The sequence below is a fragment of the Cygnus olor genome, chromosome 1 (assembly GCF_009769625.2).
Source record: "Cygnus olor isolate bCygOlo1 chromosome 1, bCygOlo1.pri.v2, whole genome shotgun sequence".
Taxonomy (NCBI): domain Eukaryota; kingdom Metazoa; phylum Chordata; class Aves; order Anseriformes; family Anatidae; genus Cygnus; species Cygnus olor.
The window spans coordinates 84234838-84250133 of record NC_049169.1 but is presented as its reverse complement, the minus strand read 5'-3'; the positions used below and the strand labels follow the sequence as shown (position 1 = coordinate 84250133).

The window sequence follows — 15296 nt, the reverse complement described above, 5'->3', positions numbered from 1 at the left end:
AGGGTGACGGAGCACTGGAACAGGCTGCCCAGGGAGGCTGTGGAGTCTCCTTCCCTGGAGATATTCAAGTCCCATCTGGACGCCTACCTGAGCAACCTGCTCTAGGGAACCTGCTTTGGCAGGGGGGTTGGACCCGATGATCTCTTGAGGTCCCTTCCAACCCCTACAATTCTGTTATTCTTAAATCATTTATTTTCAGTTTTTTAACCATGGTTAAAAAAAAACTAAACCTAAAGGTTCTGAGATCCCATTATTACGGAAAGGAAAGGGAAAGTACTCAGTTTAACCCAAATATGAAATATTTCCTTTAAATTACGTATTTGGAAAAAAAGATGTGTTTTCCCCTCAAATTTAACAGCATACTTAACTTTCCCATACCCATTTGTTACGTTTAAATCTGAATTGTGAAGTATGAGTTGTCTAAAGCCGTACCAAAGAATTAAACCAAGTCATACTCTATACTAATATTAAAGAGCTTTGTTTTAACAGTATTTGAGAGTCAGCAGTTGTTTTAACTATGACCACTGAAAATAACTATGAAATATGAAAAAAGGCTGAAATTCTCTGCAAATATGAAAAGAAATTACCTAAGAACTTAAGGTTGTGGAGCAACAGCAAAAACAGAGACATTGTTAAGAAGAAAGAAGACTATTATACCCTTCCCACAACTTGTATCCCTTCCATAGCTACGCTGAAAGTTCAGTGTTCTGGTAAACTAAATTCGTAAAAATTAAACATTAATGTTCAGTGTTAATTTCTATTGTATATACTCAAATCCACGTAAGCAGAAAAATGCAAAATTTCACTCAGCCACCTGTCTCACCAAGAAAACCCTGAATTAAAGCTTTAGACAGTGTGTTCCTCATGTTTTGGCCTGAGTTGGGCTTTTCCCTTTAACTGATTTAATACATTGGAAATATAAAGTCTTCACTAAAAATAGAATATCCAAAATACTCAGGAAAAAAAAAAAAAGTTATTTCAATGTACTCGGAAAGCTATTCCGAGCTTTACTGATGCTGTGGAACCACGTGATTCCCCAAATCTACACAGAACTGATGATAATAAAAATTTCAGCTTTTTTTCCTTATTTGCTTTGTTTTGAAATAATACTAATCCTCTCCTCCTCAGTTCTGAGGATCAACTAACACCTATTTTCTAAAAATTATTTTGGAATGTTTTAGAAATCACAAGACCTTTTGAGTGCAACTAACTTAAATTAGATTCTTAAATACCATCTGTAGCTTAGAAAAATCTCTCAGTAACACACCAGTAGCTCTAACACCTCACTCCTTCACATGTTCATAATTAACTGTTTAGGAAGGAGTGGGCTGGCATTGAAAGAATTCAAAGTTTGCTTCTATGCACAGACCCAGAATACAGTAAGTAACTGATGCTTTTATTTGTTTTGAATTGGAAGAACTGAAAAACATTAACTCCTTGAAATAAATTCTCTTTCCAGCCAAATGCTTTCCTTAGGAAGACACGTGCATATATGAGGACTTGATTCAGGGAACCAAGACTTTTCTGAGAAAGAGGAAAGTACTGACAACAATGTAGTACCTAAATGTTCATGCCTATGTGCATGACTCTAATCCACAAACTGAACTGCAGGCTGTGGCAGAAAACAGAAGTTAGCGCAATAATTTTCAACTTAAAATTTGTGTTCAGAAGTCTTCGGCACACTTATACCCAGTTACAGTTAGCAACACGATTTATTAAAGTACCCCTTTTAAATAGTCTCTTAACCCATGCATACTGAACCACTGTCTCTGATACACAATTCTGAAAGAAATGTTAAGCAACAACTTGACAGCAGTGTTTTCATTAGTAGTTTTTAATGGTACGGTACACACTAAAACCAAGTCTACATATAGTATAGTACTCAAATGCAGCTTCTCCTTGAGTGCCAAGAACACATGATTATCATGAATGAACAGGAATTTTTTTAGTTATTTATTTTTGCAAATACAAGTTGTTTTGATTGCTTTCCAATTTCCAAAAATAAGTCTGACAATATTTTGGTACTCTTCCAACACAAACAACAATAGCTATAGCTGTGACAATGAAATCTTAAAAAAAAAAAAAAAATCAACATAGAACGGATTATTGCTTTTAACCCTGGTACACTCTCATTTTTGATTGCATGGATATTTATATATTTGACAAAATCTCTCATCTAAGCCAAGGAAAACATTTTATGTTTTGTCATGAATAATCAGAAAGTACAAAAACTTTCTGCTACAGATTCTTCTCTATATTGCAGAGCTTCACAAAGAATAGGGGAGACAAACTGCTAGAAAAAGCGTTTTCACACTCCCCCATTTGTGACTATTAACAGCTACAGCTTAGTTTCTTGAATAAGTAATTACCTACTTACAGCAAACACTTTCAGAAGTTTGACCTAGCTAGAGCACTTTTTCCTCACTTTCAGTACAGAAGCACATTTTCCTCCTCCTTTCTTTCTTTCTTTTTTTCCATCCATTCTTGCAACATTCCTGTCTAAGCAGCAGTCAATGTAAGGCATTCTCCACTGAAGCGCTACATGCTGAAGTTGGATTCTAATTAGACATTTAGAGATCTGCTGCAACGCTGAACTCTGATATAACAAATCTATCTAGACCACAGGCAGTTCATTATAGTCTTAACTTCACTATTTTCTATTACAGCAATAATGGCATTGAGATGAAACAGTATATTAAAACTTTTTTTTTTTGTAAATGGAAGAAAGTCCAATAAATTGTTTTTCTTGCTTAATTTACTGTGGTTTATATACTGCTGCTACAGTTACAGCAAATTTCTTCTAGCTATTATTGATAATCTCATTGCACTTTTAGGAAATTAGTCCAAAAAATATTTAAGAAACCAACAAAGAAAGGGGATGCAGAAGTTCAGTGCTAGAAAAAAAGTCGTATTTCAGTAATCATGCATCTAATCATGCTAAACTGGTCTAATCAACTATGCCTGAATATACAGCCAAGTAATGAGCCAAAAAATTATTAGAATTCACTGCAGTCATTAAAACTGACAAAAAGAACAAAACAAAGTGCATCATCTTGTTGAATTAAACTAAATCATTTGTTGGATGCAAAAGTTCTTCTACATCGAATAGACAGTGTTGCATTTATTAACTCTCAAGGTAGCATTCTTAATGAAATCAGAAATATTAACTTCTTTGGACACTTAAGACAACTTAAATTCATTCTTGAAAAGTAGTAGCCTGATGTTCTGAGTCCATACTTAAGAATTTAGCTAAGCTACAAAGATGAAAGAACAGCACCACCTAGTTCTCTATTTAAAAGTTTTCAAATATTATCACCCATTGATTTATGTCTGTAATCTATATTCACACGTGTGTGTATCATGCAATGAAATCTGTCACATTTCCATATGGAAAAATACTAACAAATTTGGCAGGAACTATTAAAGCATCTGATGAAGACACTTTACAAGTGTGTTCTTTGAAAAAATGTTTGTATATGCAAGACTGTTAGAGACTTGTAATAATGCAAATATTGTTCAGAAGCACCATAAACACCAAATGGACTGTTCATCCGTCCCCAATGTTCTTTATGGGACCGTTTCCCTAATTAAACGAAAATATTGTACATGAATTGATTCCCCCATACAGTACCTGATATTTTAGGGTATGTGTATGTGCATTCCAGATGCAAAAATACATTCACAATAAAGACAACATCACAAGAGCCTAAGTAACATGTTAAAAAAATAGTAACAATTATAGCTTGTAAAAGTTTTTTCACATTTACATTTCCACTCTGCAAATAAAGCCTACTTCAGTAATGTGGCATATATTTTAGTTGTTAGTTGGACTGAAAGCTTTCATGTGAAGAATTTCCCTGCTAGAGATTTAGAGGTGTGCGTCTCAACAATCTAGAAGTTTACCATGGCACAACAGCAACACCTAAGGAGCTACCTATCCTCACTGCGCAGTCATCTTTATCAATGTTTATTAGCATAGCTGCCTGTATTGCCATTTGATGAGTACATAGCTATACAAGCAGAATAGTTGGTCTGTTTTTCTGAATGTGTTGCATTTTCTAAGATCTTGTTCACTTCAACAGGACACAAAAGCAGAAGAGCTTAATATTCCTGAAAATTTTTTCTCGACATTTATCAGTAAAGTCTGATTTCTTATACCAGTATGCATTGCAACAGATATCTTCTCTAAGATTCTAAGTTGAAATAAAGCACAAGTGACATTGATACTCTATCACATTTTACATTGTGATGGCATGTCTTCTAACATTATAGAGAAAATGGAGTTAATTGCACCTACAAAAAGTTTCAGCTGCAGTTTGGAACAAAATGTTCAAAGCAAGTAATTGATTTATCTAACTTAGATCAATGAAAATGAAAGGGAGATATGTTAAAATGATCTCAGGTGGCACATTTGCATCAATATGAAGTACATCTAAATTCCTGTTTCTCATAGGATGGCTTCTAAAGCATTTTCACCTCTCAAATTTGAGGCTTCTTACTTCTGCCTGTAGGAAGTCTTACGTATTACACTGAAGCAAAAATCAGGCTCTTACAAGATTATAGAGAACACAGTCTAATGACTACCTCACTAACAAGTTTCTGTAATTGGTGCCACTGACAGGAGTCAGGTCCCAGCACCAGGGACTGATTTCTGCTTGTTCCCCTTCTCCTGTTAGCGCACAGTTCAGGAAGGTAGAGAAGTAGAAGGAATTAATTAAAAAAAAAAAAAAAAAAAAAAAAAAAGCAAGCCTCCTACCACATCCCTCCCATGTATTTTCTGTTCCAAGGTGAGGAGAAGGCTGTCCTCTCACAGCTTCCAGTGAATGTGTTTGCCCTAAAACCTTCACATGCTGGATCTCATTTTCCAGGGAAAGGAAGAGGTAGAGAAATCACTACAGGAGAAAGATGAAAATGTATGTCATATCCGGTAGGACTGAAGCAAAAGAGTTTTGTTCTAGCCTAATCTTCATGTGTCCTGTCTTTTAAAGTAAAGGCTGTTGTGGTAACTCTTGAGGGGATGTTTTATCCATAGAGAAAATAACTTGCCCCTTTCCCAGTCCACCCCATCTATCACCACGAAGGCCACTTAGGTGTTGGCATGTTACAGCTCACTTGTTGCAAGTTTGCCACATTAATGTAAAGAGATTATACAGGATCCAAAACTGAAGCCTTTATCCTCAAAAACTTAGAAGGGAAAGACTTTCACACATACAGATTCAGGCTACTGTTGTTTCACCGCTTCAAGTTTCCAGTGGCAGATGGGAGAAGCAGTCTGGTTTTCTTGACAGGTATCCCAGGCAGACAAAGCCTGGAGGGAGATTTCTCTATGGTTATCTGTGCCCACTGATCTATGACCAGCTAGCCACCTATTTTGAAATTCCTAAAATAAATTGGTCTAGAAATTGTTCAAGAGTTTTTAATGACTAATTAAAAGAAAAAAGCCTACAATATTAACCATCCATTAAACAGCAAATTTGACCTTGCTTACTTCAAATGATACGGTCTAGTGGATTCTGTTTTCCTCTTGGAATTTACAGGGTATTTGAGTTTGCAACAGGCATAATCTAATTAATATTAAATGCACCTGCCCTTCCAAATCCTGCCACACAGGTGCCAAAATAAATGAAGAGTATCTCCTATACAAGGAGCTGAACTGTGTTCTTTACCCAGATTTCCTTTTACTCTATTCTGCATAAGATTAAGAAAGAATTGTGGTTTTGTAGAACAAAAGTATCACTTGCTCTTCTAGCATACAAAAGCAAATCTATATCAAATCTGGTATTATTCTTTTTCTCACAATACGTAGATAGTTTGGGAAATTCTGCAAACACATTTTCAATGACCACGCACTAGCATTACTTAGAAAAAAAATATATATAGCCTATTCACTGAAAACAATTGTATTCCAGGCTATTTTGAAATTGTTTTTCTTGCATGTTAAACATATGAGAACATCCTATAAATAAGTCTATAAGCCACTAAGGTTTTTATCTAGAATAAGTGATCAATAACATAGGCCCTTTGCATTTTTTTTTAATGTGCTTTCACTCCCACCTCCAAAATTCACCATTTAGAATTTAGCAATACAATAGCGACTTATAATTTGCAAAGCAGATATTACTTAAGAAGCAGGAAACATTTAGAAGAATAAAAACTCAGAATTATTTTATGGGGAAACTACTGATATGATGCAGGATCTGGTCCATTTTTAGAGGACAGAAGATGGGCAAATAGTTGAGGTGCTGGCCCATGCTGAACTTACACTAGCAGATATGCTACTTGTATTCGAAGACACATCATCTTGATTACCTTTACGTAAGCAGAACTCAAGATACATTCTAAGATTGTAGCATGTTAGATTTAGGACTCTGGTGTTGCCTTTAAAAAAGAGCACAGCCTTTAAAGCAAATTCACTGATAATGAATTTGTTTTCATAGCCGAAAATGGAGTCCTAGTAGTTTTTAGATGTGATACTTAGGTTCTGAAAAACACCTCCATTAGTTGTGTTCATGAATTCCACCATGTTACTACCACTGGTTTTAATTTGAATTAGAAGTGATTCTCTAAACTGTATAGATATTACTTTTCATTAACCAAAATGATCATTAATCAAGATGGTACTTACAGTTTCCTCCATATTAGTCTGTATTTCACCTATTTTTCGTAATATTACAGCGCCACACTATAAAAGCCCAGAAGCATCAATAACACTATCAGAAGTCTTCAAGTGCAATGGAAGAAGCTCAAATATGACAAAATTAAGAAGCAACAAGAATATCATGCTTAATCTATTGAACTAGATACTTTACAATGTCACTTATGCTCAAGAAAGAATTAGATGTTAGTTTAAGGTCTCCCCCAAAGATACAGGAAAAAAAAATCTCTTATTTTTATCATTATTAGTTTAGATGTTAAAAAAAAAAAAAAAAGAGACCTCATGTAAAGGAAGTAAGACAGTATATTATGCTATTTAATGCCTGCCAAGGATTTGAGGTATTCAGTGTTAGCTCTTGAGATTATGAAGTTTAGCGAATAATATCTCTAGCTACAGGATTTATCTTACAATTTGGAAACTTCTGCAGTTTTACATTTTTCTGTATTTAAAAATTTAAATATATATATATTTCCATTGATAACCTGGAGTATGAATAAGTATTTTTGTACATCAAAGTTTTCTTTTCCTGTATAAACCATGCAATCCAATGGAGACTTCTTCACGGTTCTAAATTCAAGAACAATTAATATATCACAATGAAGCTCCAACTAGCATGTCAAAATTTAAACTTCTCATATAACAAGAATATTAGCACAGAAAAAGAAAAAAGCCTTTGGATGTAAAAAAAAAAGCAAAATGAGCCGGACATAGGAATGTATTTTGTATAGTCTTCCAATTAAAACAAAATTTTAATATTAAACTCCAACTTGATTTTGTCAATACCATCTCATTGTTTTTGCTTTCTGCTTTGTTGCATAAAATACTCAGTACGTAACAATTTTGTATTGGAAAGTAACAAGTTATTTTAGTAGCGAACTCAATGACCTTAAACCCTACATAATTCTAAAAACTGATTGCTTCTGCTTCAACTAGTATGGCTTTTCCCCCTATTAGGGACTAACCAGAACAGCTTTCCTCCCATATAGCACAGCAGCAATAAAAGCAGGTCAAGTTACACTGATAATCCAGCAGATGTAGGTCAGTTTGGGATAAATATCTGAGCAAATGGAAGATACCAAAATGCCTACTACAATTGCTGCTGTGAAGTCATTTGGTCTTATTCTCTTCAGAGCTGTCTGTCAGTCACAGTTCCGGAGTTTCCAGTGTTGAACTTTGAAAAGCCCGAGTTTTTAAGACTTAGACAGATGGATCGGTATAGCTGTGCTGGCCTATTTAGCTTCTGCCAGGAGAAGTGGAAATAATGCAATGCATTATATATTGATGACATCCAGCAAGGCATAAATGTATTCTTCTTTGTGGCCATAAATTCTTTTTGCGTGTAATAGAATACCCAGGTTACCTTAGTTAAGGCTTGGTAATGGAATTACTACGACAATCGGAATCATTGTTTGATTAATATTGTGGTACATAAGAAGTTTAAAACGTAACCAGACTCTTTTTCACCTCTAGCACAAGACGACAGTCTCTCTTGCATCATCCTTCCCATCCAACAAAGACAGGTAGTCAACAAATTGTTTACAGAAGGATGACGATAGAGGGAACATCAAAGCCACGCAGACAACCACTATATGGCGTATGACGATCCACACTGCCTTGACAAATAACCTAAACCTGGCCAACCCCACACACAGAACAGATAAATAAGCTGCTGAAGAGTTCAGTAATATACATCTATTAGAACAAAACTTTATTTAAATCTATGTATGTGTGTACATATGCATACAAACATGCTCTGAAGAGGCTTTAGGGATTTAAACTGAGAAACACACGCTATGCACAGGAATTATTTTTCTAAAACTGAAGAGCAGTTGCCTATGGGCAGTTAACATAGTTAACATCCCCTTAATAGATATTTAAGAAGAACAGAGAATGCTAAAGTGAGCATTATGAAACAGAAAAACGATAAATTAATTTATGAATTCATAGTAATGTAAAATTGTATTAACAACGATGTGCTGCTACTTAAATTGTGAAAGGAAGAAGCATTCACACTCTAAGAGCCATTTGATCAGACTAGAAAGCAGTATATACAATTCTACTCCTAGCTAGGAAGTAATGGTCTTTCCCTCAAAAATCCCAAATTTGTCAGACCTTAGTCTTAGAAGTCTTAGTCTTAGAAGATACATATAATAGAATGGCAAAGGATGATGGCATGATTTTATCTTACAGTTAAAGATGTCAGAGAAAGGAAGACAGGTAGGTAGACACAGTTAAGTGAACAAACAGGGAGTCTTCCAGTTCATCTACAGTAAAAATAACTACTTATGTTCTTTTCTAAATCTTTTTTGCCTGTTCCAAATTCTCCACGCTAGAAAGCCCTACACACAAAACATTAGTACTAAAACAGAGCACTGGAAGATGCAGTACACAATGTCCACTGTTAGCACTCTGTTTTGTCATTAAAATAAGCGCTCTCTGCTTCTTTCGCTACCACCTTAAAATGCTATTACGACAGTCTCCTCAATATGGATGTGCATCTGTCCTGAGCTTACTGTGCATTAAAGTAAGAGAAACTGTAAACACTTGGACCTTCTCTTTAATTTGCATTTATATAAATGAAAGGAAAAAATCCTGAAACAGGTTCAGAGGAAACAAAAGAAAGAACTCTTGCAAAGCCACCCACGTGCATTTTTCATAATACTTATTTATTTTCAAAATATTTCCAACGCTGTCATTCTGTAAAAAAAGATAAGTTGTTCAAGGGCAGATTACTAAGGAAAAAAAAATCGCCATTTCACAAGCTACTCCTTGCCACTTTTTCTTTCTTGCTTTCAAATAGACCTCAAGAATTCCGTGGAAAGAAGAGAAGGATATGCTCATTAAGCTCATACTTAATATTAACGCAATCCCAGAGGAGACACTTACTAAACTAGTAAACTATGTCTAATAGTTTTAGCATTCCATATTTGTTTTGGAACATGTATTTTATAAAGCATGTTAGTGGCATTCTCTCTGGAGAGGACCCTCCATTCTTTTCAAAGCCTCTAATGGAATTAGCCTGTCATCAGGCTCATATTTTAAAAACAAAAATGGAAGCATTCCTTCTATCTCTGAGAAGGCATTAAATTAAGAGGACAATTAGAGAACCTTCTCTTTCTACTGTTAAAATATTAGTTGAAGGAGGAATCATTGTTCTAACAGTCAAGCACATTCTGGCTATGGTGCTATTCTCTTGGCAACTACCTCACGTCCATCTGTGTTTGCCATATACAGAGTTGCTATCAGTTTCTTAACCACCACTTGTGATGCATAAGTGGAAAAAAAAAAAAAAATCAAGATCTTGACTTTGTATAGCAACATCAAAACACTAATTCTTTGGTGGAAAGAGTAAGCATAATCACATTCAACACCTGTTTTGTGAGGTAAGGCTAAAATACAAGCACTAAGGCCTGTATAATCCATGACTTGAAGACATTTATAGTGCATAATTATGTAATTAAAACCAATAAGCAAATTTAAGAGCAGAGGGATGTTCAATGTCTTACATTTTTGAAGTCAAAAAATGAGAACTATAAAGCTGATATGACAAAAAAAGGTATTTGTTTCAATGGAGGTGTTTCTCCTTATCAGCATTTTTCTGGAGCTACTGCTTACTGTTGAATTGATAGAAACTTGATAAATCCCATGAGTGTGAGAGACCTCTGGTCATGTGTTCCTCAGAGATGTTGTGTGAGGGTCATCAACGGAAGTTTGCGTGGTAAGTTACTCCAGGTTCTAAAACTGTTCAGTGGGGCTATACGATGAGTATAAACAAAATATATGAAGAACTCAGAAAAGTTATAAAATATGAGCTAACCTGGGACCTATACAGCTCATATGCCTACCAGGCTTTGGTTAAATTGATGCAAGCCATATAAACACAGTCACTATCAAGCCGAGTTATACATTCTATGCTTTAAATTGCGTGTAAAATACTCCAACTACAGATTGTATCAGCCTCCTCCAAAGCCACTTTCTTCTATTCTGTAATCGTCTACATCCTCACAGAACATGAGTATTACTGCCAAGATTTTGCTAACAGAAATCCTAGTGAAAATTCAAAACAGGGACTAACTGTGCAAGAAAGAGTGATGTATCACGACAGTGTCTTAAATCAGCTCAAACGATCTGAGAAATAGCCATTTGCATACTTATTTTTTTTTTCTCCTATTTGCAATGGATCTAGGCTTATGAAACAAGTCTCACCCATGAGCAATTATGTCTTCACCGATCTGTTGCATCAATGATCACAGTTTCAGACAATTTAAAGTGTCCCTACATTATTTTCATTAGCAGACAGGTTGCAAGTATTTGAAGTGCCTGAAGAAACCATACTGAAAAGATTTGCCTGGTGTTGGCAGAGAACCGAAAGCGCATCATTTGCTACCACACACAGCACTATCCAGCATCTTCCGAGAAACAGAGCACATTAAGGCATTAGATGCCATTTGCATTATCACACAGCAGGGGGCTATAGCAGCTACAATTCCAGGATAATCTTAACCCATATCTGTATACCAGGAATTCAACAAAACTATTTTTAAATATTATAGTTTCTCACATGGTAACTCTTTACAATAAACAGCTTACTTTCCAGGTTGCATAAAAGCATTTCAGATGATGTACTAAAGTTCTTCTAAATACATGCTGTTCTCCAACTGTTAAATTTTATGTAAGGCAGGCTAAATCTGAGAAGCAAAAAAAACACAAACTGAATGAAACAAAAAAGCAGGTACGACTGTAAACATATGTAACAGTTTAACCCCTTGGGAAACAGTTTAAGTACTTCAGAATCATTACAGTGCACAAGCTAAGAACAACAGCAGCCAGAGATCCTACTATTTTCACAGCAAATGCTGGAGAGGGTAGAGCAGACTAATACCATACCCGAACTCAGCTGACAAGCCACTTCTCAGCTCAACATGTTATTACTCCCCCTTCCACCTCCATCGCACCCCTTTCACAGCAAGCAGCTGACACTGGGTTCTTTTACTTCTGTTTGCCTCCATTCAGAAGGGACTGCTTGCTGTTAATGCTATTCCACGCACAAGCTGAGAAGCATTATTCTATGTCCTCTTCCCTCAGCTGATGCTGCATCAACTCTCGGGGCAGATTCCTTAAGCCTGGCTCTTAACAGACCATGCCAAAAAGACACACTTCCAGACAGGACACACATTAGCTTGGCTCTTTGTCACATTGCCTTTAAACTCGATTAGCTTCACTTTCGCTACCGGCAGCCATCCTTAGTCACAACCCAGGAGCGCTCCGAATCCTCAGAACAACGATCTTATTCATGTAGAGAGCCGACAGAAAACCCGTGCATCCCACAGCCTACAAGTAGAAAACGGAGGAATCTAACAAATCCATTGAGCCCCTTCAGAACAGTTTGGGGAAGCAAAGTAAGAAAACAGGAAAAACTACTTCTAAATGTACGTATGAAAGCGCCAACTAGAACTGTGTCTAATATGGTAATTGTGTCTGCTGGTTGTGCCAAAATAAATGGCAGAAACTGAGTAAACACCATTTATGAACCAGCACTGTAAGGTGGACCAAAGGAATTTAATATTCAGTTAGACACAGTCACTATTCAGGGCAGGTTTCTCCTAGAAAACGTTCACTCATTTTCTCCTCCGTTCTCCCTTATCTTCAAAGGAGAGGAGGACAGTAGAAATTATTTCCTCTCACTCCAGTCTGAGGGTGACAGGTTTCTTATATTTGTTAAATAGTGCCCAGTAAAACTGCTCCCCGAAACAGCACTCGGCTAAAGTGAGGTATAGAGACTGCCCAAGTCTCCCTGGTTTTGATTACAGTTTTAATCAGGAGCTGAGGAAAAATAATTGTGTGAGAAACTGAAAAGGAGGAGACATTTTATACACGCAGAGGGCAAGCTGATGAACACATTAAACATAGCCTTTCCCCATCTGCAAGGACAGGCCCAATCTGGTTATTTTCGCAGAGTCAGATGCGTATTACCTCCCTTTTCTCGCAACATGTTTTTTACCTGATGCAGTTCACGGAGTTACATTTTCCCTGGCACACTCCCTAAACTGCTGTGAAAGGCATCACCGTTTTTAATCACTGGTTTACTCTTAAAAAATGTGATGTGCTGAATGCAGTTGATTGCATCTTAGGAAAGATCAAATCCTCCTCCTCCAGCAGCAGCCCTGATTTTATTGGTGACAGAAAGTCAGTCCAGACGCGTCCCCCCCCCCCCCCCCCCCCCCTCCTTCGCAGGGCAATGAATCGACAATTCACAGGGAAATGTAAAAGGCCGAGAGGAGCCAACCCCCAGGTGCAGCCCGCCGCACATGCCCCAATAAATAATCTCGGATGGCACCGACACAGCGGCTCCTTGTGCGGTGACGTGCAGGGCAACTCGGCAACCCCGGTGAAGAATACCAACACCACCTGCCCCGGGAAGCCGGCGCTGCCTGCTGCCGAGCCCCCCCGGGCCGCTCGCTTCACGGCGAGGTGACAGCGGGGAGCGCCGAGGCCCCCCGCGCCCCTCTCCTCGCCACACGACGCAGCCCAGCACCGTGCCCAACTCGACGCGGAGCCCAGGGGACGGAAAAAACCCCGCAAGGTCGCTCCGTCTCAACGCCCCCCCCCCCAACCCCGCACCGTTGCCGCCCCCCCCACCGCCCCTCGCCCCGCCCCGGCCCCTCAGGAGGGCGGCGGGGGCAGGGGGGGCTGCACCGCCCCCCGAGCGGGGAAACTCTGCCCGGCAGCACCGGGGGAGCTCCGGGGGGGGGGGGCTGAGGGGGTGCACGGGGACGTGGGGGGGCCTCCCCCGGCCGCACACGCCAGTCATTTGCATGATAATGGTGCTCCGCGGGTTCCCCTCCGCCGCGGCCGCAGCGGTTGTTCCCTTTCGCTCGGCAGGCTCGTGTTAATCAAGCGGAGCGGCGGTGGCGGTGCGGCGAGAGGGGAGGTGCAAGAGGAGGAGGGACGAGGGATACACGGCGAGTCTGGAAACTCGCTGCGGGAGGACAGCGGCTCGGAGCTTCGGGCGTCGAGGAGCTTTCGGCTCGCTCCATGATCTCCGCGCACATACGCTGCGCACACACACACAGATCTCTATAGGGTCTATAGACCTCTATAGGCGCGCGTGTATAGCCGCGGCGGCGGCACGGAGCGGGGCGCGGAGCCCCTTCCCCTGCCGGGCGGGAGACGACGCTGCAAAGGGGCGACCGCTGGGGTGGGGGGGGCTGAGGGGAGCCCCGCGGGGTCCCCGCCGAGGGGCGCGGAGGAGGCGGTTACCTTGCATGAGGATCCCGCAGAGGCTGTAGAAGCGCAGCAGCGCGCCGGGCTTGAGCCGCATCCTGGGGGCTCCCCTCGGGCTGGGTGGGCGCCAGGCACGCAGATCCGCAGCCTCCCGCCGCTCCGCTCTCCGGGCGCTTCCTTCCCCCCGCAGGAGCCGCCGCCGCCTCCGCCGCCGCAGTGTCTCCCTCGCTGTATCCAGTGGGGTGAGGAGGAGGAGGAGGAGGAGGGCCGGGGTCGCGGGGGTGGATTGGGGAGGGAAGGGGGGGAGCGGCTCTCCCCGCCGGCTCTGCCGCCGCCGGGCTGCTTCCCCCCGCCGAGCGGTGCCGGCTGCCCCCGCTGGCTCCCCTCGCCCCTACCGGCGGATCGGTCCGGCTGTCCCTGCGGCCCGGCCTGTCCCGCCCCGCGCCGTGCTGTCCCGTGCCGTGCTGTCCCGTCCCGTCCCGCTGGCGGCGCGGGGCGGCTGCTGTTCGCCGGCTGGCGACACAAGGGCACTCTCCGCTCGCCAGCCTCCCCTGTCCTCGCCCCGCCCCCGCCGCTCGCCCCGCCCCCTTTCGGCGGGAAGCCCCGCCCCTCTCCCCGCCCCCCGGCGCCACACCCCGGCCCACCCAGCGCCGCCGGCCCGCCCCTCGTCACCTCCTCGGCCACGCCCCCGCACGCGCGTCACGGCACGGCACAGCCCCCGCCCGCCGGGCCCCGCCTCCCGCCCCGCTGAGCGGCAGCCGGCTCGGGCCAATCGCGAGGAGACCCCCGGCCCCGCGGCGGCTGCCAGCCAATGGGAGGCGGGGGGCGGGCAGCGGGGCGCTGTCCAGAGCCGGACCTGAACCGGCGGCGCACGCGGTTGAGGGCCAGGGGGCAGGGAGCCCCCGGTGGGGGGCGTGGCCTTGCCGCGCGGCCGTTATTCGGGCGGTTGTCGCGACCATTAGCGGGCGTTAACGCCGCGTGAGAAGGAGCGTGGCCGCCGGGCTGGGGAGACAGCGTCAGGAGGCGGGCGGCTGCTGCGGGCTGCTCGGGCCTCACACACGCTGCGGCTCCGGGCCGGAGCCGCCCGTCTCCTCCGCCTCGTGGTGGGGGAAGCCTGGGGAAGCACCCGCCGGAGCCAGGCAGCGGGGGAGGACCCGGCCATGTCGCCTCCTGTTCCTCCGAGGGAGGCGTGAAGCACCGTCACCTCCCTCCGCTTCTCCTCCTGCTTCCCTGGCCGGGTCTCCCGCGCCTTCGGAGGCAGACACGAGCCTTTGTAAAGAACGGCTGTTTGTGTACCGCCACCATAGTAGTAATAAAAGTCTTGTACCCAGACAATGGCAGTAAACTTTCTGGACGCTTGGCTGCGTTACCGCCACTCTGGCTTGGAAAACAGTTTTTATTTGAGGGCTTTCTTTGG

At 42.0% G+C, this 15296-nt stretch overlaps 1 protein-coding gene across 3 annotated transcripts in view; it reads right to left on the bottom strand.

Moving 5' to 3' along the window:
* Nucleotides 1-14445, bottom strand: part of CADM2 (cell adhesion molecule 2) — a 667772-nt gene extending 653327 nt beyond the window's left edge. For 2 of the 3 annotated variants that reach the window (XM_040566596.1, XM_040566603.1), the window contains exon 1: nucleotides 13916-14440. In XM_040566596.1, the coding sequence (XP_040422530.1) occupies nucleotides 13916-13976 (61 nt within the window). In that variant the 5' untranslated portion in view covers nucleotides 13977-14440. Of the gene's footprint in view, nucleotides 1-13915 lie in introns of all 3 variants that reach the window. The other variant, XM_040566634.1, reaches the window with a different exon arrangement.
* Nucleotides 14446-15296: the final 851 nt, after the last annotated feature.